Below are 24,196 nucleotides of genomic sequence, written 5' to 3'. Positions count from 1 at the left end.
CAAATAAGAAAGTTCAGAATCTCTGTAAAACCCAATCTCGTTCTCGCAAAAGATAGTAGAACCAAGAGGTCGAGGAGTGCTCGTAGGAAATACGCCTCTTGTACCCGCTTCAGATCGACTGATGTTCTCTTATATTATTAGGTATCAAATAATATCGTTATTTGTTTTTCCTAGTTTTTGTGAAATGCGTCTTTTCCTTTACTGAAGTGCTTTCTTTTTATTTTTTGGGAAGTATCATGCGAATAATGTACTACATTTTCTACAAGAACCGAAAAGATTGCAAGATTTGTAGGGAAAATGAATTAGAGAGCAAAAGGAAATGAAAATCAAAACGTGTAAATTCTTATTGTCGTTTCTTTCATCTGATTAAGTCTTTTTTTTTTTTTCTTTATTGATAAAGTGAGGTCACAACCTCACCCATTTCAGATAGAAGCCATGGATACAAACCATCTGATTGAATCTTAAAATCAAATTTATATTCCTACTAGTTGCGCTCTTACGTTGAGCATCAAATTTTACTTTCTGTTTTGACACTGAATTTTAATTTTGAATGTCTTGGCGGTGAAAGCACAGATCCTTGTTCTTATATATACTCGTTGATTATTATTATTATTAGTGAGGCTATGGTACTATACTACTATGCATAGTGCAGAATGGTCCGTACTTCGGATCAATTTCTTCGTTTTTGAAGTCCAAAATGTGGATCTGAACATTCTCCATATGAAATATACTTGCGGACTAAATTTAATATTTTTCAGAACCTTTTAATTACTTTTTTTGATATGTAGAAAATCACTACTTTTGAATTGTTTAGAATCTTAAGATCAAGTGATTTCTACTTAATTGGTGTTGCACTTGTATTAAGCTGTTGCTTGCTTAGTGCTGTTACTGTCATGGCCCCAATTGGTGTTGCACTTGTATTAAGCTGACAATTTCTTGCGATAGTTGACTTTAGGAATTTCTTTCTTTTTCAATCAGCCATCAATTAAAGAAAAGGAAGGAAATGGAAGGAGAGGTGGATCCATCGGATGAGAAGGAAGCACAAGGAAAGGAGTCTATTAGATCAAGTTGAGCTCTTTAACCCAACTAGGGACCTTTGTTTTTTGTTCCCATGGTGTGCATGTAGGACTTAGTTATTTACTGGCCAAGGATTTGGTTTGGTTTTATGTCAGTAAATGTTGGTATCTCCGATGGTCGAGTAAGTACTGTTTTTGCATAATAGGACAGAAATCAGTAATTGCTGAGTTTATGTGAACTGTAAGTTTATATTCATTTGATCCCTAATTAAGACCAAATGGGTGGTTATAGAGAGCTGTTTAATAAGGCCATGATGCACCTACGAGCCGTGCCTGTGATAGCCATGTGTATACTTAACTAAATAATAAAATATGAGAAAGAATTTGTTGTGTGACAGGGACATGTAATGCTAACACCTTAATTTGCTTTTGTTTTTTCAGCTGAGAGAAAGGTACTTGAACCTTTAAATGCATCTGCAGGCCCCACTTTGACTCCCTTGATGCCAGTTCGTGGAGAAAGTGCGAAGCGTGGGGCCAGAATGCATTCGACTCCAATAGCACAACTCCAGGGATCCATGGTGAGTCGTGTTATATTTTGCCAGAAAAAAACAGCTGGTAAAAAACAGTATTCAGCATTTTCTTGTTTTTGCATGTAACTGGCAGCATTTCGCATGTAAACAGTATACATCCAACCATTTTAAAGATAATTAAATATAACACAGTATTGTAAGATTAGTGTAAAGAAATTCAACTAGGAGTAAAATTACATTGATGGTCCTTAAAGCATTATTCCATTTCCCAATTTGGTTTCTGAAGTTTTAAAGATCCCCTTGTAATCCTTATAATTTCCTACTTGTATTAAGTTGGTATTGCCCATAACAGTCACTAAAAAGAGGTTTGGAACCCACTTCAATATCCAAGCCATGAGAATAAGCATGCTGCTATGGATCAAACATTTTTTCCTTACAAGATGTGTGATGAAATCTATTCTGACATCAGCATTGACATCATTAAAGTGTTCACATTATCTTTATTGATGATGATGGCATCGGTTCTGATGCCAACATCTGCATCATTGATTTCTGGTGACATCAGCAGCAACATTATCTTTATTGGTAATAGGGATGCATCTACATCCTTTGCACTGCTGTGTTGGTTGCCATGTGATCTTATATCCTTCCACCAGAATATTTTTTATCCACATCACCGTCCATAATATCAAGTCAGTATGATGATATGTATTTCCTTGTGCTTTTTTAATGGTATTAACGGTTGACCAATTTGGTAGAATTGGGGATTTGTGGGGATCAAGATGGGAAGTTTAGGTATAAAAATGGAATATTTTGAAGTTGTAACTCTTTATGGACCTGTTTGTGTAATAGTTACTTGCTCTTCAATAAAATATCGACAACATCCTTACTTTTGGTTGCGAGTACTGTAAAATTTGGCTGTAGTTGGTAGAAAACTATTGGGTGGGATTATATTCTGTGAATTTTAATATGTACGCGTCGATTTAATCTGGGGAACATACTGCTACTACCATATGTAGGCTTTTATCTTGATGGGTAAAGGATGGCTTGGTGCTGTTTCTTCAAAATTTGTTATTACACCTCAATTTAACCCAATTTAGTAGTGGTAAATGACAATAATACCCTCAATCAATTAACTAAAATTTAGTTTAACTCAAATTCACCAGATCAAGCTAGGAAAGCTTGATTTCTGTCCTGCCATATCAATATACAGAGCTTGTTGAGTTTAGATTGATAGAATCTGTTACACTGATTAAGCCAAATCAATATGCAAAACAAAGAGAGGTGAAGCTAAGTAACACTTAAGGAAAAAACTTTCATTATTTTTCTTACTTTGTCTAATTTATTTTACATGAAGTGCTCAAAGTGTGAATCAGTATTGGAGGAGCTAAAGAAGATGAATAATAGCGAGAAAGCTATAAAGAAGAAGCTATCTGTTAAAATAAAGACAATCAGCATGCTGAGAAATATGCTTGAAGAGGCTGAGAACAAGGCAAAAGATCTGACAAGCAGAGCCCTCTCGGCTGACTCAGCACTAAGGGCGAGTGAGGCAAGGGCCCAAGAAGCTGAGACAAAGCTGGTTGAGACTGAGGCAAAGTTGGCAGAGGCTTATGTGAGGGCCCACACTACCAAAATGCAGTTGTTAGATATTGATATCAGAGCCCAGAAATCTGAGGTGAAGGCATGTAAGTTTGAGGTAAAACTGGAGGAGGCCAAAGGGTCGATCCAGAAAGCTATGTCAGATCTGTCTAAGGCTGGGCAGAGGTCCCACGAACTTGAGGAAAAGCTGATGGAGGCAATGAAGAGGGCCAGCTCTGCCGAGGCAAAGTTAACAGAGATTGAGGCGAGGCTGAAGGAATCTCAGAGGATGGCTTGTGGTGTAAAGGTTGAAGGTGGTGCGGCCTGGTTGATGCAAGATGTAGCCATGGGAAGGATGGTAAAAACTGAGATTAGGATAAAGGAGGAATTTGCTGAGACAAAGGATGTGAAGCACCACATTCAAAACCAAGACAATCATGCCAAGGTTAAATTAGAAAATTCAACCTGACAAAGGGCTGATCACAAAACATTTAACATAGTTGTAAACTTGTAGCAGAATCTTTACGAATAGGAAAAACACAAGATTAAAAAAAAAAAATGTTAGTGATATGCTCGTGGGTCTTGATTCTCTAGTAGTAGCTACTGTTAAGTTTGATGGGGTTGAAGTTTCTACCAACTTCTGAAAAAGGATACTCTTATCTTTCTGATCAATTTACTTTGCCACTCTTACAGGGAAATATGTTTGCTTTATTTCTCGTTCTTCTTTTACCTTTCTTGATTTGGATTTAATATATCTACAAGCTTAATAAGGTCATATGAAATTGTATAAACACGCATCCTGATTTCACAATTTTGAAGCAGAAGGTTGCAAACCAAAAATAGGTTGTGTTGTTCTATATGTAGACGACTTGCTTAAGTATTATTTTATAATCAATTAAAGATTATTAAATCCAAATCATTCAATGAATAATGAAATACACATAAAATCTCGTTACTTTTATGGCATGGTATATGAATCTGAGCTGTATGTTTTAGATCAGAAGGTTGGAATAACACAATTGAAGAAATTGTTCAAGTTGTCTTTCTTTGGAAGCCGGTACAGATATGATATGGAGTTTTAGAGTGTTTGGTGAAGAAATAGATGCTTCGGATTTTTTCAAAGATTTTTTGAATTGCTTTCGTGTAATCAGGGGCGCCGACCCAGCACTATGTGGGGGACAGTCGTTTCTCTTGATTTTTGAGTTTTAGTGGTGATTTATTGGTATTAATCAACTTTGTTCCTCTTTGAAATTTTTTTTTGATGTTTGATTTATAATTCGGGTTAAATTTAGTGTTAAAATCAAAATAAATTTCTTGAATTATAATTGGTAATTAGAATTATAAGTTAAAACATCAGAAATTACAAGTCAGAGCATTGAAAAATATAAGACAACATTTTTTTTTATCGAGTACCCAATTAGTTAATGGGTTTAAATCTGATTAGCTATTTAAATCTGATTCGATATTTTTTGACCTCCCCTAACAAAAATTCTGGATTCGAACCTGTGTAATTAAAGAAGAGTTCAACTTTTTCATGGCCTCAGGTGTCATACCCGATAGAACAACATTCAATGATATAAACACCAAGAAAAACAAAGACTATTTGTTGAATTTTGGTTTTGTTTTCTATCGAGAAAATAATTGAAGATTAGACCCGTTGCTACTGGTTCAATGGTGCTCTCAAACATATGTACTTTGCAATTTGCATGTTCCGCTAAAAGTTACAAATTATGTGTGGTTGTTTGAAAGTATTATATTTGTTCGTATTTATGTAAATTATATACTTGTCAATGGATTAATCCATTTAACAAAACACGAACTGGTTGAATTAATATTGGAATTCAAAAGTTGTGCTTTGAGAATTAAGATAACATAAATTTTTTGTGGCTATTCAGTTTTAAGGTATGATACTATCGCGTCGTAGTGCTAGAAATTGTTAAAACTTAAAAGAGAAATAGACAATTTGATAGTTGTAATTCCTAAATCCATGTTTGATCGTTGGACCATACGTCCAAACTCACAGACTCGCTCCCCCAGATTCGCGAGTTCGTTCACGATTAGTGATCCAAAACCCAAGTTTCAGGGTCCAGCGGAACGCCGGGAACAGGTTTTTCTAAAAACATGGGCCGCGTTCCAGCCCATAAAAAAGTTCCAATGATGTGCGCATGGAACCAGTTAACTCAATTTTTTTGTTTAGATCGGATCGTCATATTTGTTTTAGTACAAATAGTCAGATATTAAAGAAAACTAGGAAATCTTTGCAATATATGAGCCTTTCAAAAATAATTAGTAAGAAACATATATACAACATATAAGATTTGTGAGGCATGCAAAATATATGATGACAAAACTAATGAAACTCTTATAGAATCAATCACAAAATTTATGATGGCATGCAAAATTTATGAGGCATTAAAGAGAGATAGAGAAGAGATAGATAGAAATGGAAATGAAATCTTTTATTTCTTTATCAGTTATGAATTGTGCATATATTCCCTTTATTTATAGGGAGAGATGAATGACATAGAGACATCTGTTATAACTGGCTATCTCAACAGAACTAACTAAACATCTAACAGCCTATACTAACTAACTTTGACTGAGTTGACTGGCTGTTGACTGATCTTGAGCTGGTGCTCCATTAGGCATGGAAAAAAAATGCGTGATTTATTTGTTAGGCTAAGCTTTCTATCAAATGAATCAATGCCACTCTAACGCTAATAAACATTCCTTAGACATTTTCAATGAGCATGATGGTCAAGTTTGTTTTGGATTAGGAGCTAAATATTATTATTGATATTGTATTTGATGAAAAAAATTCAATTTTCTAATTAAGATATTAGAGCAAGTCAAAAACAGCCAAGAAGTTCTAAAAGTAAGTAATATTTTTATAAACATATCTAAAATTAGTAATATTTTAATAAATAATTTTATACATGCTTTTAAAATATATATATGCAACTTTTTTTTTTTGAAATGTTTCAAAATAAATTACTTTAAAGAAAACAATATGATTTCTAAATTGTTATATTTTGGACTCATTAATAACTATAATGTAACTATTGTGGAGCAAAGCAAGGGTGTGATGTGTTTTATCAAAATGGGTTGTTGAGCACAACTCTAAAAGTCTATCAGACTAGTTTGAAATGGTTAATTCAAATTGTTGAAACTCATCTACTTCATAAGTGATGCATGTACATACAAAAATTTAAAAGTTTCGAATTTATTTAGTACAAGATTAAGCAGTCAAAAAATGATTAAAGATGAATACATAAAACAACTTATAAAATAACTTAAAAGGTTCATTTTTTTTTCCGCTTGATTTTGTACTAAATGAATTCAAAAATTCTAATTTTTTTAATGTACATGCATCACTCATGAAGTAGATGAATTTTAATATTTTAAATTCATCATTTGAGGTCAATCGAATAGACATTTGGAGCTGTACTCACTAACTTCTCGTGATGAGCACATTGTACCTTAGCTTTGCCCTCACTTAACTTTGCTTTGTAAGGTCAATATCAAGTAGAAAAAAATGTATATTAAGTGCAAGTTATTATTTATTGTACAAATTGAACTCTTCAATCAATCATTTCAATTAAGGGACTGATCATGTGTATCTAGATACTTCATTGCATAAAATTGAAAAAACAAATTATTAATGTATCAAACAACACATATTAATTAGGTTACAATTATCTGTAGAAGCTTTGAAATACAAAGATCCTTTGTTAAAATTTGGCGATAGCATTTCAATGAATTTGTCTAGTTCGGAGAAGTGGAAGGAGGTGGAAGATATAGCGGATTTTTTGAAGATATTTCTAATCGCTATGAAGACTTTCTTAATTGTTAGGTGACCATTTTCACATAGTTATATGATGGAAGTGTGGTCCATTTGCAATATGTTACTGGAAGATGATATGAGTTTCAATAAAACTATGTAAAACTAATCGAAAGAGATGTCAAATTTTTTTTGATGAATATTAGAAAACCTCTTCAAAGTCAATAGTACCATTAAGATAGAGTTCTAATTAATATACATTTGAAATATTTATCGTTAACATCGAAGTATTGAAAGTAATATATTTAAATTATTTTTATGTTTGTTATAATAGATTTGGAAATACTTTATTATGCTACTTTTGTGAGACTTGGTTATGTGATTTAACAATGTTATGTAGCTATGTAATTTTTTTCCAAGTCATAGTATAGTAGTACATTAAGAGTTGGTACTAGCTATTTGATATCCGTCTTTCTTTTGATCTGGTTTTTATATAAATGGAACTGGTGAGATGTCTCACTCTTATTAAAAAAATTGTAGATTAGTCAGATTGATTAAATATAATTAAATTAAAATAACCCAATTTAATAAATTTGAGTTTTTTTCATCTCGCTCAAATTTTATAAAGAAATAATCAAATATAAATATCATAACACAAAATTACTTTATACGAAATAGGGCTGTAAAAATCTTGCGACTTGTGAGCCACTCGAACTTAGCTCGGTAACGAACTCGCTAACAATTTGTTCATTTAAAATTCGAGTTAGTCTGACTCGAGTTGAGTAACTCGTGAATTAAACGAGTTAAGTTCGAGTTGGACTCAACTCATGACTCGTTTGATTAATGATTTTCTTCGTAATTTTCGGCACATTTTATTTTCCTGACTAGATATGACTGACCCAAGTTGACCCAACTCATTCCAGTTGATCATTTTGTTGTAAATTGTTTGTTAATTCAATATTTATTTCTCATATTATTACATAACAACAATTATCAGTTCAAATGTTCAACATTTCAACACCTTAAACGAGTTGACTCACGAGTCACGAGCCAACTCGAGTTACTTGCGAGTTAAATTCAAGTCAGCAAGCCAGCTCGGCTCAATATTCTCAACTCGAGTCAACTTGACTCCCTATCTTCCGAGTTGAATTCGAGTTGTCTATAACTCGAGCTAACTTGGTTCATTAGCAGCCCTAATACAAAATAAACCGTAATCTAAAAAGTTCAAGATAAGTGATCCAATATTACATGTATTTAAACAATTTAATGTATTCCGTCTCAGACCGGATTGATTTGAATTCGGATTGGACAATCCGGACCTAAACTCAAAAATTGAATTATTTCAGAGGATTCGAACTCGTGAAACCATTTAACCGGATATTCATGAGTTGTCTATGGAACGATTTCGCCTGATGATAAAAAAAAAAAAAAAAAAACCATGATTGTTGATATTTAAATTACACATAATTTGTACGAAACATTTTGTGAGAGTGTATAAAAATATTATAATTTGGTTTCTTTTATGACCATCAAAAGTTTCTAAAACTCAAAAACTATTTTCTTTGTATAATTTTGTCGCGTTGATTTTTTTCATGCTCTAGTACCCAAACATGCAAAAAAAAAAAATTACACTATATTATACATGTAAATGTAAGAATACGGATCCTATAAAACAGTTTGATTTCTCATGTTAGTTTCTAATCTGCTCACATTGTTACTTTATTAGCTTTTTATAATGTGAAGCAAAGCAAGACGCAAAAAATACGGGAAACAAAAGCAAAAACGAATGCACGCCAGTGGGTAACTCGCTATACCTTGTGCGTCCATACCTGACTCAGAGGATCCTCAACTCTCCAACATTTAGACCGGTGAGAACTGAGACAAGTAGCTGAACCATCAATGCGGACAGGATGGAATCCCGTTCGCTTATGGCCGCTTGATCTAAATCCAACGGACTATAACTTATGCTACTCGGTTGCTTTTAGGGTTAGTATTACGTACGGCCTTCCGATAATCCGATCCCTGTATGAACGAGCTTGACCTGGCAACAAAATCCTCTGAGATATCTCATATTTTGCGTGACCAACGTGTCCGGTGCCTATTCGGGGTGACGTAGGGGGCCAGTATTATTTGAGCTTTGAGATTCGCGCAGAACGTATTGCAACGGCTGAGATTTTCCAAAAAGTCACGCAAAATATGAGATATCTTAGAGGATGCGAATTCGCAACAAACCCTCGCTAACAGAAAAGTCAAAGCAATTCCAAAGAATATTTGATTTCTTAATTCTTATTTTATTTTAGTCCGTCCTATTTTCCTGTAATCTTAAATTATTTTCTTCCCGAACTTATCCACCTTTTGTGTTATTAAGAATTCAGATCAACCCACAACATATAAGTATTTAAATTCAAGCAGCTCAATACCTTTACATGATAACAGACATGTTTGATTATTTGACGTTGACAGTACAGAGTACTTCAATTTTGTATGATTTTACAATAAAGACATTTTTTTTAATATAATTACACTTTTCGAACTTTTTTGTCTTCTTCTTCCTAATTGTAGTTAAAAAATAGGATAAACTTAGCTTCTTTTTTTTTCTATATTAGTAAAAACATTATTTATTAAACTGTAAATATACTATTAATACCTTTTCATTTATAGTGATATTTAGAAGTTTTCTAAAACAATTGATGTGCTTTAATACTCGTAAAAGATGGCATAAATAACAAAAAAAAAATAAAAATATCGAATGATAATTATAATAAATCGACCTAATTTTAATAAAAGTTGTTTTCAATCATGATATCAGTATAAAGGATGAGACACGAAACATAATTATGGATTCACTGGAGAGTTTTATAAATGAACTATAACTTGTTTGTAATTACAGTTAAACTTAGGTGCATTTTGCAAACAACAGTTAGTTCGCTTCATCCCCAAGGACTTTTTCATGGGTCCAGATCCCCTAAAGTAACTCATTTTTTGAATTTTGGATAGGGACTGTCCGATTCGAATCCGTCGGTCAGTATCGTTTCGGAATCGAATCCGTCGCTAAGATGTGTGCGCTCCACTTCGGAATAGATTGTCGCTGGATTCGAACGGTTCCGATATAAAACCCAAAAATTGGGTTACTGCACTGGATCTGAATCCTTTTTTTTTTCATTCCACGTCTTAGCTGTTAGGTTTGAGCAGCATATTTTCTATTTATCTCTACCCAGAATAAAACTCTCTCGCTTCCCATCTTTCTCCTTTCAGAAGAGTAAGAAAATGACAAAACTTCTGATTCTCTCGCTGGTTCTTCTGGCTTCAAGCCTTCTCGCCTCCGCTGTATCGGTCGAGTACTGCAGTAAGTTAATCTCTAGATCTCTCTCTCCCTCTCTCTGATTTGTTTTGATTTGGTTGCAATTGAACAGGTCTTTTGGTTTAGGATATTAAATTAAAATATTGCCAAGTCCTCTTGAAAGCTAATTTATTCTTTGGTTTATAGGCGGAACTCTTTGGATGAAGTAGAATTGATTCCGTCTCATTTAAGTCAATTCTTAAATACGATGTAGTAATTTGTAATTTGGAGTAAACCGGTCCTCTGTCCTCCATTGTATGTCCTATTCGAGCGATTTAAAAAGCAATAGATTTTAAACCAATGGATATCTCTTAACAGGTTTACTAAACTTTTTTCAACTTTCTCTGATCGTGGCCTTGATGAACTTGTCAGCCAATCAATTTTATTTTATTTTGTACTTAGTCGGCCAGGGGACACCTATTCAAAGCATACTAACAAGGTCCTGAATTAATATCCGTATCATAACCGTATTATTCTGTTTTAAACACCTTCCTGAACGAATAAACAAATTAAACGGCTGTTACCGAGTAATTTGTGTGATACCTGAATTACTCGTTTATTTTATGAATTTTACGAGAAATACATGATTTATACCTGTACTATCTACATAATTAACAAACTTTTTGTGTGCTTTCTTTAAGTATCAGTATTCTTAGTTTATTGTTTGCATTATAGAAAAGAACACACTATTTTTGTTCTATATTGAATCACAAATTTTAAGCCTATCCAAATTATTTCTAATTTCTAAATTTGTTACTTTGATTTAAAGAATTGCAATAATAGCCTGATGCCCTTTGTATTCCCAATTTAGTTGAGTTGGTCAAGTTAAAAGTAGCAGCAAATTATCTGGGAGGAATGTGCAGTACTTCTGTTTTGTATAAGAAGACCAACACTGGGGTGTTAACCTTAAATAATTGATGTTTGGGTGTGAAAATTAAAACTAAATATGTTTTTGGTGCCTTGTACCTATTTTTGGCTTGGAAAACTATTGGTATCCTTGTGCATATGGTTCGTAGTTTACTTTTGTTTTTTAGATTCAAGTACTTTTGGAGGATGTTCAGAAGGAACATTCAGCTTTAAAGTACACCTTTTGAAATACACAGATAAAAAGTATTCGGTATGAATTTTGTCAAGGATTTCACCTACTAAAACGAAGTGACATGTTTTTCAATGCTGCCTTCTTTGGAACCATTTTGTTGCCATGGTTGATGTTTAAGCTTCATTCATATCTCAAGTAGTCTCAAGAAATGCACCAACAAGAAATCAAAATCAGATTTGGACAAATAGGTAGTGACAAAAGAATATGACTAGTTCTTATAAGTTACATGTAGTATGGTAATCCATTGTGGATCTTAATAGCATGGTACAAGTAATTGTTTATTGGCAGGTTAGCATGTTTTTCTGACTCCCATTTATTTGTGCAATACTACAGATAAAAGGGAGAATTATGATGTTACAGTAAGTTCAGTTGATATCATCCCAAATCCAGTCATACGTGGCGAACCTGCTACCTTCAACATCTCAGCTTGTACTGGTACGAAACATTTTTGACTAAGCTATAAGCTTGCTATTGCTAGCACCTTGGTATTTGTGATATTAGCATGTCGTAGCTGGTATATAATGGCACAGTGGCAGCTTGTATGTTGCTATTTTTTCTTTGCTACAAGTTGGGCAAAGCAAAATGTCTTGTCTCAGTGGGTTGTGTGAGGTTGTACCAGTTCCTACTGTATGGTTCACTATGACACTAATCTGACCCAGATCACTAAAAGAAGTGCTTAGAATTGTTGCTATTTGACTCGTACCTGCTGCTGCTGTCTGTTTCAGATGTGGTTGCTAATAAAGGATGCATCTTTGCCTCTTGCTTCTCCTTATTTTTTACTATTATAATATTATTTCCTATTGCAGATGGGAGCGTAACAGGTGGGAAGCTGGTGATAGATGTCAATTACTTCTTCTTCCATGTGCATCAAGAGACTCATGACCTTTGTGAAGAGACTTCCTGCCCTGCCACTGGCAATTTTGCGATAGCCCACCAGCAAGTCTTGCCTTCTTACACCCCTCCTGTAAGAATTGTTTGGAACATTCTGTAGATTACCATTTTTGTTTACTCCCTTAAGGAGATCTATATTATTTGTTCAGTTAGGTGTACAGTAATACCAGTCTCATGAGGTTGCAACTGGAATACAGTATGTCTGATACTCTGATTACATCTGGGACATAATAACATGATATTACTTCTATGTGCAGGAGTAGACTAGTGATACCAAGAATTGTTGTATATGTCATATGATATAATTGTACTCCATATTATTTTATATTAGTTTGGCATGTTTTCATTATCTTGTTCTTTCTACAGGGCTCATACACGATTACGATGACAATGCTAGATTCAGACGGAAAGCAACTAACATGCATCAAGTTTGACTTTAGTATCGGATTCATCGCTGATAGTTAGATATACAATCTCCTGCTTTGTATTAATTTTTAAATCTTATGAGCAGTGTTTAAGTTATATTGTTGTTCCTTGTACGCATGAGCTGTGGTTTTAAGACATGCAGTGTGTAGAATAAGTGCTGGGATGAGTTGAATCGCTGTCTAAGAATACTGATGTTTTAAATTATGTTACCACCTTGAATCTATATATGCTGAAACTTTATACTTCTAAGTAATTGGTTCTGATCCTTAACCTTTTCTTTTATTTGTTTAATCTGCAATAGTGTATGCATGTGTGTTTGATTTGATGGGTGTTTGGGCGGGTTTGCGTTTTTTTTCATTTTGTTATTATAATTGTTTTATTGGAGGGGGACATAGGGTTGGTATTGGGGGATTGTCAGTTGTCAGTGCATAAATATTAGTTCTGTTGTTAGTCAAAATTATTTTAAGCAATTGGATAACCAAATATGGTAAAAAGTTGTAACTGCCTGTCTATGAACCAGTGCGGTACATCTTTGTACCAGCTAGAACTTGCAGTTTATTGACTACATTGAAAAACTTCAGAACTAGTTGCAGGTTAATTTTTTGTTGCGCTGTAGAGCTGCATTGATCTCATGTGATGTGTGCTCTAGTTGTGTTCAATTTGAACCATCTTGGCTTAGTCTTTCGTCAACATTTTGGACCTGCATTTATGCAATTAAAGTTTCAATGCAAGCGAATAAAAAAGCAAAATAAAATAAGGAAAAGATGGTAAAACATGTCCGTAGTTTAGCGGTAGATGACCAACACTCAAGGTATTACATCTAACTCCTTTTTTGTTATTAAAGTCTTATGTACCTTTGTCAAAGTTTCAATTTTTCCTAGTAAGAGGATATTCCTAATAGCTAATTTCACCTAACACTTTTTAAGTTTTTTTTATTTTTGAGTAAAGGTTGAGGTCAAGCATCTAACTATTTAATATCTATAAAAAATTATCTCTTCCAGGTTTTGAATTTGCTAGTAGGAATATTACTTTTCTTATAATTTTTTTTTTTCCGCTGTTGCTTGTATCATGGATTTCCTTGGAATCTATTATGGCCGGGGTCAAGGACTAGAAGGGTCCAGAACGAGATCTATATATAGCAATTTGACATTGCTGGTACAAATATCAGAGTTGTTGAAATTAGCAGCACTGATTTATTCATACAAAACTTCTTTGATACTACTTTAAAGAGTAATAAAGTACTCTTTTGAAATTTGGAGAATGAAGGCCTATGTTTAATGGCGCATAAAACAATTGGAAAGAGGCGCAAGCCCATAAATTTCTTGCTGAATCATTAACGAAATCACTTAACCGACTTATCGTGATCAGTAACGAGGAAAGCTCCATTAATTGCTATGCTAATGTTTTATATGTAGAAGCTTCTATACATTTGTAAAATGTATAATCTAGTAGTGTATTTATACTTGGGCGGGTACGGGTACCCCGGGTATACCCGGGACGGGTACGGGTACGTCTCGGGTACAAGGGTATACAGGTACGGGTATGGCGGGTATAATTTTCAAAAACCATACCCTACCCGTCCTATACCCTTACCCGTGTACCCTTGACGGGTAAGGCGGGTACGGGTATTTTTTTTTTTTTTTGCTGGTTTTTTTGCTGGTTTTTTTTTTTTTTTTTTTTTTTTTCCTGGTTTTTTTGTTGGTTTTTTTTTGTTTTTTTTCTGGTTTTTTCCTATTTTTTTCTGGTTTTTTTTGTTGGTTTGGGGGGAAAAAATCAGATTTTTTGAATTTTGAAATGGGATGAACAGTGGTCGGGTATACGGGTACGGGTACTCGGGTAGTCGGGTACGGGTAAACTCGGGTAGGGTATGGTCGGGTATTGGTCCAAAATAACGGGTCCGGTCCGGTTTTTGCCCGTACCCGCGTACCCGACCCATACCCAGGCTCGGGCACGGGTACCCCGGGCGGCGGGTACGGGCGGGTATGGTCGGGTATACCCGACCCGGGTTTTATTCAAACTCTATAATCTAGTATGTCTATTGCCGACATTTGACTAGTATAAATAGATGCAGAGGCAAGAGGCTCATGTATGTGTATAAAAAGTATGAGAAAGCCACCAAGTCTCCGAAATTTTTATTAATAGGAAAAATAATAATTAAATATCGAGATTGAACAAAGCTTTTGAATTTTTTTCAGAAATAGGGAAAACGGTATGGGGCATCACGGGCAATGGCCGTTCTGGGGCATCACGGGCATAGTTAGTGCCTAATTAACCTCCCCTAAACTCAATAACTGATATAACCGATGAACCGGGAAAAAAACCAAAAAAAAAACCAGTCCGTTATGGCTTAAACCGGACATTGTCCGTGATGGGGCAATACGGCCATGGGTTAAACCATGCCATGCCTCAAAAGTGTCATTTTTGCCCTCTGCTGATAAACCAGTGATTCTGGACTGATACAGGGGTCAAGTAATAAAAATAATTACACCATCATGTGGAGAATAAAAAAATATGCGAAATGGACTCAAATTTCATATTATTTGGATTTTTATTCAATTTATTATGAATTTTCGAAGTTCAGCCTTTTGAAATACCGAAAACCAGCAAATACCAGAACCAGTTCTGAATCTGCCCCTATGTTCAACTCCCTGTTTGATACACTTAGGTAGCTCCAAAGTTCATGAAATTTTACCAGAATATAGAAGATTCTGTCCTGAGAATTTTCATATAAAAAACATAAAATTTGGACCAGCAGAACTCTTGGAATTAAACTCTGAAGTTAGCTACCAGCATGGTAACAACAGCTATTTACCAGCAGAATTCCCTGTACAAAAATGCCTGTTTCATATAGTTCTGAATTGAGTTTCACAAAACTGTTTCACATGCATATAAACCATGACTTGAGGAGAATTTTCATATGAAGAACACAAAATTTAGTGTAGCCAATTAGCGGGAATTAATCTCCAAAGATCAGCTGTCAGAAAAATACCATGCTGGTAGCTAACTTCAGAGTTTAATTCCAAGAGTTCTGCTGGTCCAAATTTTATGTTTTTTATATGAAAATTCTCAGGACAGAATCTTCTATATTCTGGTAAAATTTCATGAACTTTGGAGCTACCTAGGTGTATCAAACAGGGAGTTGAACATAGGGGCAGATTCAGAACTGGTTCTGGTATTTGCTGGTTTTCGGTATTTCAAAAGGCTGAACTTCGAAAATTCATAATAAATTGAATAAAAATCCAAATAATATGAAATTTGAGTCCATTTCGCATATTTTTTTATTCTCCACATGATGGTGTAATTATTTTTATTACTTGACCCCTGTATCAGTCCAGAATTACTGTTTTACCAGCAGAGGGCAAAAATGACACTATTGAGGCATGGCATGGTTTAACCCATGGCCGTATTGCCCCATCACGGACAATGTCCGGTTTAAGCCATAACGGACTGGTTTTTTTTTTTGGTTTTTTTCCGGTTCATCAGTTATATCAGTTATTGAGTTTAGGGGAGGTTAATTAGGCACTAACTATGCCCGTGATGCCCCAGAACGGCCATTGCCCGTGATGCCCCATACCGTTTTCCCTATTTCTGAAAAAAATTCAAAAGCTTTGTTCAATCTCGATATTTAATTATTATTTTTCTTATTAATAAAAATTTCGGCACCAAGTCTGGTAACTAAACTCTTGTACTCCTTTGTTAATAATAATAATAAAAAATAGTTATTAACTCCCTGATTGCATTGAAGTATATTACTTCCATAAACAACCCAGTTACTTCCAACCACCACCATGAAGAAAAGTAGTACTGAAATAAAGCAAACATGATGATAGATATATTTCATACACTAATTAAACATACCAAACTGTAATAGTTGTATCCTGGTCCAGCTAGGAAATGAATATCATCATGTGAAAATTAAGCCTGATTCAATTTACTGGAATTTTCTTGAACATTATTAGGAAAGAGATCAGATAATGTAACCAATAAACAATCTTAATTATTTGGTTGCCATGACTTTCAGTCAATGGAATGTGTTCATTTTGATTTGTAGTTGCATCCTGAATGCACAAGACCACATTAAATCAATAATATTAATGTAGTATTAATGACGTATGACAACAAAATTAGTAATAAAAAGAAAGCCACCCCAAACTGGTACAGATTTATACCAGCTAGTGGATACCCTAATGGTACCAGACTTTTCTAAGGGTTAAATAAAAGTTCTTTTTTCTAATTTTTCATATGAAACAAGATTAATCATGGGGGTTACAGATACCTCTCACAAGGCCCATGCATGTACAGTATAAATATGAAACTTACTTTATTTATGATTAATGGAGCATAATTAGTTTCCAGACAGAAATATCAAAAGGGGCTAAATGGTCAATTAGCAAATTAAAATGTTCCAGCCGTCCAGGAGACCAGGAGTATGCTACATTCTGGTATTCCTTTGATATATGACACATCATTTCGAATATAAATATATACTTTGATAATAACCATTCAACGACATTATCTTCCTTAATTATATTTATAAAGAATAAAGAGCTATAAATAGTTACTTTCAGAATGTATAAATTATTTAAAAAATAAATACAAAATGTCTGATTCTTGGCAGTTTCTCCTTAACTTTATAATTAAAAAAAAAAATGAGCAACAATATTTAATCATTTACCTTTTCCGCGTACAATGACCATTAGAAAAAAAGTCGATCGTCTTGTGGAAATTTCTTTTCCTACTTGTTAAATTGTCTTGATATTATTTGGATACTTTAATATAATATTTCATGCTGATAACTCTGGCTTTTTTTTAAGATTAACCTTTCTCTCCAAATTTTGTTGGAATTACAATTAAAGAGGTGGCAATTGTTCTATAAACAGATACAGATGCCTTATTATTCCTCTAGTGAAGAACTGTTTCAACAAAAATTATAGATAATTCTATTTTGTTCCTAGGAAATAACAGGATATTAAGCAGGGAGATCACAATCTGATTTTTTAAAAAAACTATGAAACTGAAGCACCCTGCCTCATGCAATGATTGAAATGAAAACTTCTCTGAATAATTTGATTAGATATATTTAGATTTGGGGCTTTACTAACTTCTTGAAAGTGAACATAAATTTAGTTGAAAACCAAGACCCAAAAACATGGAACGTTTGCAATTTTAGATATATTTAGATTTGGGTCTTTACTAACTTCTCGTGCAACGTTTGCAATTTTAAGAAAACCAGCTTTCCTGTATGACATTTGCAAAATTGGAGACACGCCTCTTGTATCAGTTTGTATCAGAGGAAAACCAAAGAAATATTCGCCATTTAAATAATTTTATCTCTGATTTCAAAATGTCGTGGAAGGCACCTCCAATTTTAAAACACTTTGATATTTTGGACAGCTTTATTCTCTTTGGCGTAAGAAATATAAAAAAATATCAAGGTCAAACAAAATGCACAAAGAAAACCGTTTCTATTACTTTTTTTTTCTTTTGTTGAGACATTCGTTATGATACTCTGCATCCTTCCATATCAATAATTCCTATAGAAGAACATCTACAATTCAACATCAAAAAGTCTCCCCTTGAAACATTTCGGCCAACCTTCATCTGTTAAGAAGTTATTCCCCTAACATTCAACAAGACATATTTTTTTCTTGTTCTCTCTCAGAAAAACACATCCACGGGCCATGGCAAATAATAAGGGCATGAAGGGAATCAAATCAAAGTTCTTCAAATCATGGAAATCTATTTCAACGTTTGGCAACCAAAAACATGGCAAAGTCAAACACGTTGACACCAATTATGAGACCGAAGAAGATGACTCCTTTGAGTCGACCTTTGAATCAACACCAGCACCAACCTATGGACGCAAACTCATCACCCCTCCGCCTATCACACCTTCACCTCTAAACCCGAGTAGGCTATCAAGCAGCAGTAACCTTTCGGTGCACCACCGTGCCTCTTCAACCCTAGAACAACTACTCGCATCTGACGATCCGTTAAGACCATTTGAAGACAAGTGCCCCCCAAATGGAAAAAATTCTATAGTTTTTTACACCACAAGTTTACGTGGTGTCAGAAGAACCTTCGAGGACTGTGCCAAGGTGAGGTCCTTATTAGAGAATTTGAACGTGCAGTTCCATGAAAGGGATATATCCATGGATTTGGAGTATAGAGAGGAATTATGGGATTTGTTGGGATGGAGAGCTACACCACCTAGGTTGTTTATACAAGGGAAGTATATCGGTGGGGCCGAGGTAACACTTGGTTTGCATGAGCAAGAGAAGCTTTTGCCTTTGTTGAGGTGGGTACCAAAGAAGAAAATTGGGAAATGCCAGGGATGTGGTAGCATGGGGTTTGTGATGTGCAGTGAGTGCCATGGGAGCAAGAAGATAGTATACGACAGAGATGGACAAAACGCATTAGTTGAACGCTGCACGGCTTGTAATGAAAATGGACTTGTTATTTGCCCTATCTGTAGCTAATATGTATATTATTTTCATTTTTGTATAACCATGATCTGGGCTTTCTTGTAAGAATGTTTCTGGTTTTTTGAGAGTTCATGTGTCCGATTTGCATGGTTGGACGTTTGTTATTTATGATTTTAGTTTTTATTTTCTTTTGTTTCTCTTCTATGGTAATGATACGATGTTTATGAAGGGAATCAGTGTTCTTAGACAGGACAGATAAATTCCCCTAATTTGTACGTGTAATTTGTGTAGCGAATACGACTTCACATGAGGGAGATATACTGAGATCCTTTTTTTGTCTCAGGCGAGTTGTGTGAATAAAACAGCGTCTGATTTGTGATGAGATTGAGCTTCCAAAAAGCACCATCTTTTGTTCTTCATTGGTTGTGGGTTAAATTCATGTACATCAATCTTCCATCTTGAGATCTTAGTGATAACTTTCATGTTGTGTTAGTTAGTGCTCAGCAACTCTATTCTTATTTTTATGTTTCTTAATGTGCTTCGACTTTAACGATGGATATTATTTATGAGGACAGGTTGGAAGAGTAGTCGTCGCAGGTGTAATTAAGATACTGCAAATTGATTAAAGAAATAATTTTGACTGGTCTCTTAATTGCCCTAAAATTGACAAAACCTTCGAGAATTTAACACAGTAGATGCATGACGAGAATTTAACACGGTAGATGAAAGACAAGAAAGCGAGGAGCTGAACCAGACCAAGTAGTTAGTTACAACCAAAAGCAGAGATAAATAGAGAGCAAAGTGCTCAAGAAAAAAAACCAAACCACCCCTAATGAGCCGTGAAACTCATGACCAGTAATAACATATCAATTACTAATTCCTATAAACAACAAAGGCACTACAAATCATGTCAGGTATTACAACTCGGACTTCACAGCAGAACAATCTCGTCAACAACACTTACATGCCGAATTCAGCTAACATAAGCATAAGATACAACAACACTAAGTCACTGATTGATGCAATTATTATCCAAAATACAGAAGGCCACTACATCTCGGCGCCTATGACTATAAAAGTCAGGTCCAATTCATACTACACTAAAATACACATAAGATTAGTGGGCCTTCAATGGTTATTTCCATTGACATCAGACCCCTCGTGTGGACCGGTCTCTCCAAATACATTATTCTCAAGTGGAGCCGTGTCAGTATTCGCAGGTTCATCAGGCTTAACTTCATTATTCTCTTCAACTTTTTCTTCAGGCTTAACTTCATTATTCTCTTCGACTTTTTCTACAGGCTTAACTTCATTATTTTCTTCGACTTTTTCTCCAGGCTTAACTTCATTATTCTCTTCGACTTTTTCTCCTGTGTTGTGATCAGGTGCAGCAGTCTCAGCTGCAGGGTTTACAGCCTCACCTGATTCTTTAATTGGCTTAGCATCCTTCATCTCAGCATCGTCCACTTTCTCGTCTGTTGGCTGTACATCAGCCTCTTTTTCTTTCTCCTCTGTGTCCTTCTCTTCATGCTCTTCTGTTTTCTTCTCCGACGATGGCTTCCTCCCACGTTTCTTTGGTCTTTCGTCCTCTGGGGACACCGTTGTTTTTGCCTTCTCACTTATCCTGGCAGAGCGCCTTGGAGTGTCTCCTGCAGACAAAGCCATCAACAATGGTACTGTGCCAGACATGACAGGTGAACATAGTTCCTAGGATACCAGCAATTAACTCTCTTTTGTAAACCTTTCTTATTGGGGTGTGTGTGTGTGTGTTGTGTGTGTGTGTGGGGGGGGGGGGGGGGGGGGGGGGGGGCTAACAACAAGCCATTATGCAACCTGAAGTAGGTCAAGTTGGAAAATGAACTTAAGAGGACACAGAATTACAAGCTGTCTAGAGAGTGATACACAATCTCATCTGAGAGTGGGCACAGGCCCACAAACAGAGAGTGTGTGAGAGAGTACCAGTGCTCCAGTCAAACTCAGAGGAAGCAGGGCCGCCAGGGTTTGACTTGAGATATTGGTCGAGCTGGCGCTTGGTTTTAATCTCCTCTCCACTAGGGGTGATAAATATCACATCACCCCGTCCTGGGGTTCGCCCTTTCTTAGGCAAAACCTATAAATTTCATAGAATAAGCATTTTTTTCAACAGCAGCAGCAGCAACAACAATAATAACTGAGTAAATGCAAACTACAACAACAGGATCATTACCAGAAACCCTGAGGATTGCAGTCTATAACTTTATTACTGTACTATCATTATGATATAACCTTCCAACATGGCACCAAAATGTAACTAGCAAGTTGAAGCTGTATCAAAGATCTCTGATTTTGTAAAAGTTCAGATGTTTCTGTGGTATTTAAAGGATATGGGAGTGAATTTAAGTAGCTACGGGGACAAAACAAGGAGGAATTAATTAGGCTTGAACAATTAGCCTCTAACCATTTCTAAGGCAATTAGAGAAATAAATCAGAGTCCTTGAAATGCTTTATTGAAGAAGATGTTGATAAACGACATATCAGCTTTGGAAAATATTAAAGGAACATACAAATAGCCAAAATCCAAGTTGATTGTTGAAAGAGACTACATGTGATCAGCATACTACTCCGGGTCCCACTTGCAGACTCATCTGGACTCTTTACAGAGAACAAAACACCGTTGCCTTCAGTAACCAAATAATAGATAACCATGAGGCTGAAGACAGAACTTCCAGGTTAAGGTTTTTTCACCATCACTACTCCTTTGCCTTTATCCACAATTTGTTACACCTAAGGTTAGGGTGTTAAAACTTGCTTACAACAGGAAGAATCAATCAAATTAAATGAATGTGAATAACTCTTCCCTCCTTTGCTGTTCCTTAACACAAGTTAGGAAGCAACAAGGGTAGTTTAAGGTGATCTTGGAAAATCTGCTGTACTATTAGTATACAATGTACTCTTTAAGCTTTGGAGGATCAGGTGGGGTACCTTATCCCCTATTTTTTGGATAAATTTCAGCGACAAGCTTTTTTGATGATCTTTAGTGGCATGTGTTGGACAATTTGGAAACACCGTAATGAAGTGTGTTTTCACAATATACAAGTTAAAACAGGTCGACAACTTATTTTACTTACTATCTCTTTGATTGAATATTGGATAGGTAGCAAAAAGGTACCACAGCAGACCAAGGAGGCTATTCAGGAATGGATGCCGTAGGCAGGGGTTCTGGTGATGACCAGCTGATGCCACAGGAGGATGACGACTTCACCACCTTCACACCACCCCCTTTCCCCTCCCCATCGCCAGCTTAATGGCTTTTGCTTTAATAATCTTGACAGCAAAGGATATATAGCTAGACTTGAACATACAGTTTTCTGTTTTGTGGTCTGATGATATGTTTTTGTGAGGTGTTGATCAGATTTTGTGGTTTGATGCTAGGCCTCGTAGCTAGCAAGTTTTATGTTTTGGTTAAAGCAGTAGGATGCTATCTTCTTATCGTAGGATTAAGGAATAATTTTGGATCTGAGAGAATTTTGTTTTACCCTCACATCCTCCTCCCAGTCATGTAAGTTAACTGTGTTTCTTAATGAAACTGGGCGCTCACCTTTTTATTCAAAAAAAACCTTATCCCCTATTTTGCATGTGCTTATGATACTTTCAAGTTTTTCAAGGTAAACAACACCTTATTGCTCTTAAATTAGATTTGGCCACTTTGACGTTTTCATTCTATCTTAGGTTCCAATTCCTTAAATTCCAATTATTTCCAATTCTATATTTTGATACACTTGTTACAGTTCCTGACCCCAAATTTATTATCAAACCCAATTCTAACTTATGCAATTTTGTTAATTCCCATTTCTCCCATATTTAGAATACTTTCAGTTCTAGCAATTTCCAAATATAGTTCTCTCTCAAAAACAGAACAGACTTGTATTGACATTTAAATGATTGTCAACCGAGCTCCGAAGCATCTTCAACTAATCAATGCAGCAGAGGAAAAGGTGTTCGGAACCCATCAGATTATAACGAAACATCATGCACTGTTTTTCTAAAAACTATTAAATACCTTCTACACTATGCTTCACTAGTATAATGTTCTCAAAAATAAAATGCTCTTCTGTATAAATTTAAAAACAAATCCACATTGACACAAGTAAAGTATATGGCAATCTTTTAGTTGAAATTAAGTACTCTGCAACAAACTCAAAACAGGAGTCATGGAATTTTCAAAGATATCCTATTGTGACTGTTGGTATTCAATAATTATATTTGAAATAACACTAATTTGTACATAGGAAGAAAAATTCTCTAATAGTTCCCACTATGGTATAAATTTGCTGCTTTAAAATTTCTTCACTTCAAAATTTGTCCTTGTTAGAAAATAACTTAATCATACAAATATATTTTTAAAATCAATTCATACAGCCAAAATAATATTTTAATTATTGTCCAGGAACTCATATTCGTTTATTGGCCTTAGCAGAACTGACACTGAGACAAGCCCTACCAAGCAACTTAAGGTCATCTAGTGGATTAAACTAGGGACAGCTTCTAAACAAGACACATAAGACTAACAAAATATCTACATAGAAATATTTTATTGAGAAATTGAAAACTAGCTTTTCTAAGAGGGTCGTTTGTTGCTACTAAGTTTTCATTCAAACCAGCTCGTTGAAAAAATATCTATTAATTACCACGGTGTAGAACAGTAAATGCCCTAATTACTCTGTAATAACACTGAACACCAGCATCTAGCAAACCCTAGACAGAGACTTACAGAAGCAGAGATCTGATAACACACAAACCAAAATAATCGAAATTGACTGATACAATTTAAAAAAATTGTCGAATTAAGAATAATTAAGAACAAATAAGGGAAATTAAACCTTCTTCTTCCACCCAGAAGGAGCCGGTAGCTCAACCGACACGTCCCCCTCTGCTTCTTCAACCTTTTTCTCGGAAGGAGACTCTTCTACAACCTTTTTCTCGGAAGGAGACTCTTCTACAACCTTTACCTCCTCAGTCGCCATAGCTAAGCTTGTTTCGAGTTCTATCTTCCCGCTCTCTTTCACTCTGTCTCCTGATTATTTTTTCTCTGTGGGAAAAAAACAGGTATGAGAGAGAAAAGGGCTCACTG

At 35.1% G+C, this 24,196-nt stretch overlaps 4 protein-coding genes across 5 annotated transcripts; 3 read left to right on the top strand and 1 right to left on the bottom strand.

Annotated features, from left to right (window-relative positions):
- The first annotated feature begins 7 nt into the window (after positions 1-7).
- On the top strand, positions 8-3,814 carry LOC144558161 (uncharacterized). Of its 2 annotated transcripts, XM_078306919.1 has the most exons (5): positions 8-141; positions 979-1,067; positions 1,458-1,594; positions 2,904-3,310; positions 3,353-3,814. In XM_078306919.1, exons 1-5 carry the CDS (start codon positions 122-124, stop codon positions 3,591-3,593), a joined length of 894 nt encoding a protein of 297 aa, XP_078163045.1. In that variant the 5' UTR covers positions 8-121; the 3' UTR covers positions 3,594-3,814. The 2 variants fall into 2 exon arrangements, with proteins under 2 accessions (XP_078163045.1, XP_078163044.1); XM_078306918.1 differs by having other exon boundaries at positions 9-141; positions 2,904-3,814.
- Positions 3,815-10,099: 6,285 nt separating this feature from the next.
- Positions 10,100-12,910, top strand: LOC144558630 (phosphatidylglycerol/phosphatidylinositol transfer protein-like). Its single transcript, XM_078307478.1, has 4 exons — positions 10,100-10,251; positions 11,678-11,779; positions 12,151-12,308; positions 12,602-12,910. The coding sequence occupies exons 1-4, from the start codon at positions 10,173-10,175 to the stop codon at positions 12,698-12,700; spliced, it is 438 nt and encodes a 145-aa protein (XP_078163604.1). The 5' UTR covers positions 10,100-10,172; the 3' UTR covers positions 12,701-12,910.
- Positions 12,911-18,148: 5,238 nt separating this feature from the next.
- On the top strand, positions 18,149-19,399 carry LOC144558507 (uncharacterized protein At5g39865-like). Its single transcript, XM_078307346.1, has one exon. The coding sequence runs from the start codon at positions 18,343-18,345 to the stop codon at positions 19,138-19,140; it is 798 nt and encodes a 265-aa protein (XP_078163472.1). The 5' UTR covers positions 18,149-18,342; the 3' UTR covers positions 19,141-19,399.
- Positions 19,400-19,945: 546 nt separating this feature from the next.
- LOC144558059 (uncharacterized) lies at positions 19,946-24,196 on the bottom strand. The gene is made up of 4 exons (XM_078306763.1): positions 24,069-24,196; positions 23,946-24,038; positions 21,046-21,196; positions 19,946-20,735 (listed from the first exon to the last, which is right to left on the bottom strand). The coding sequence occupies exons 1-4, from the start codon at positions 24,087-24,089 to the stop codon at positions 20,215-20,217; spliced, it is 786 nt and encodes a 261-aa protein (XP_078162889.1). The 5' UTR covers positions 24,090-24,196; the 3' UTR covers positions 19,946-20,214.

Source organism: Carex rostrata, chromosome 8, assembly GCF_964058835.1.
Source record: "Carex rostrata chromosome 8, lpCarRost1.2, whole genome shotgun sequence".
In the NCBI taxonomy this organism is placed as follows: domain Eukaryota; kingdom Viridiplantae; phylum Streptophyta; class Magnoliopsida; order Poales; family Cyperaceae; genus Carex; species Carex rostrata.
Note: the sequence above shows the minus strand (reverse complement) of the source record. Positions and strands in the feature narration are given on the sequence as shown.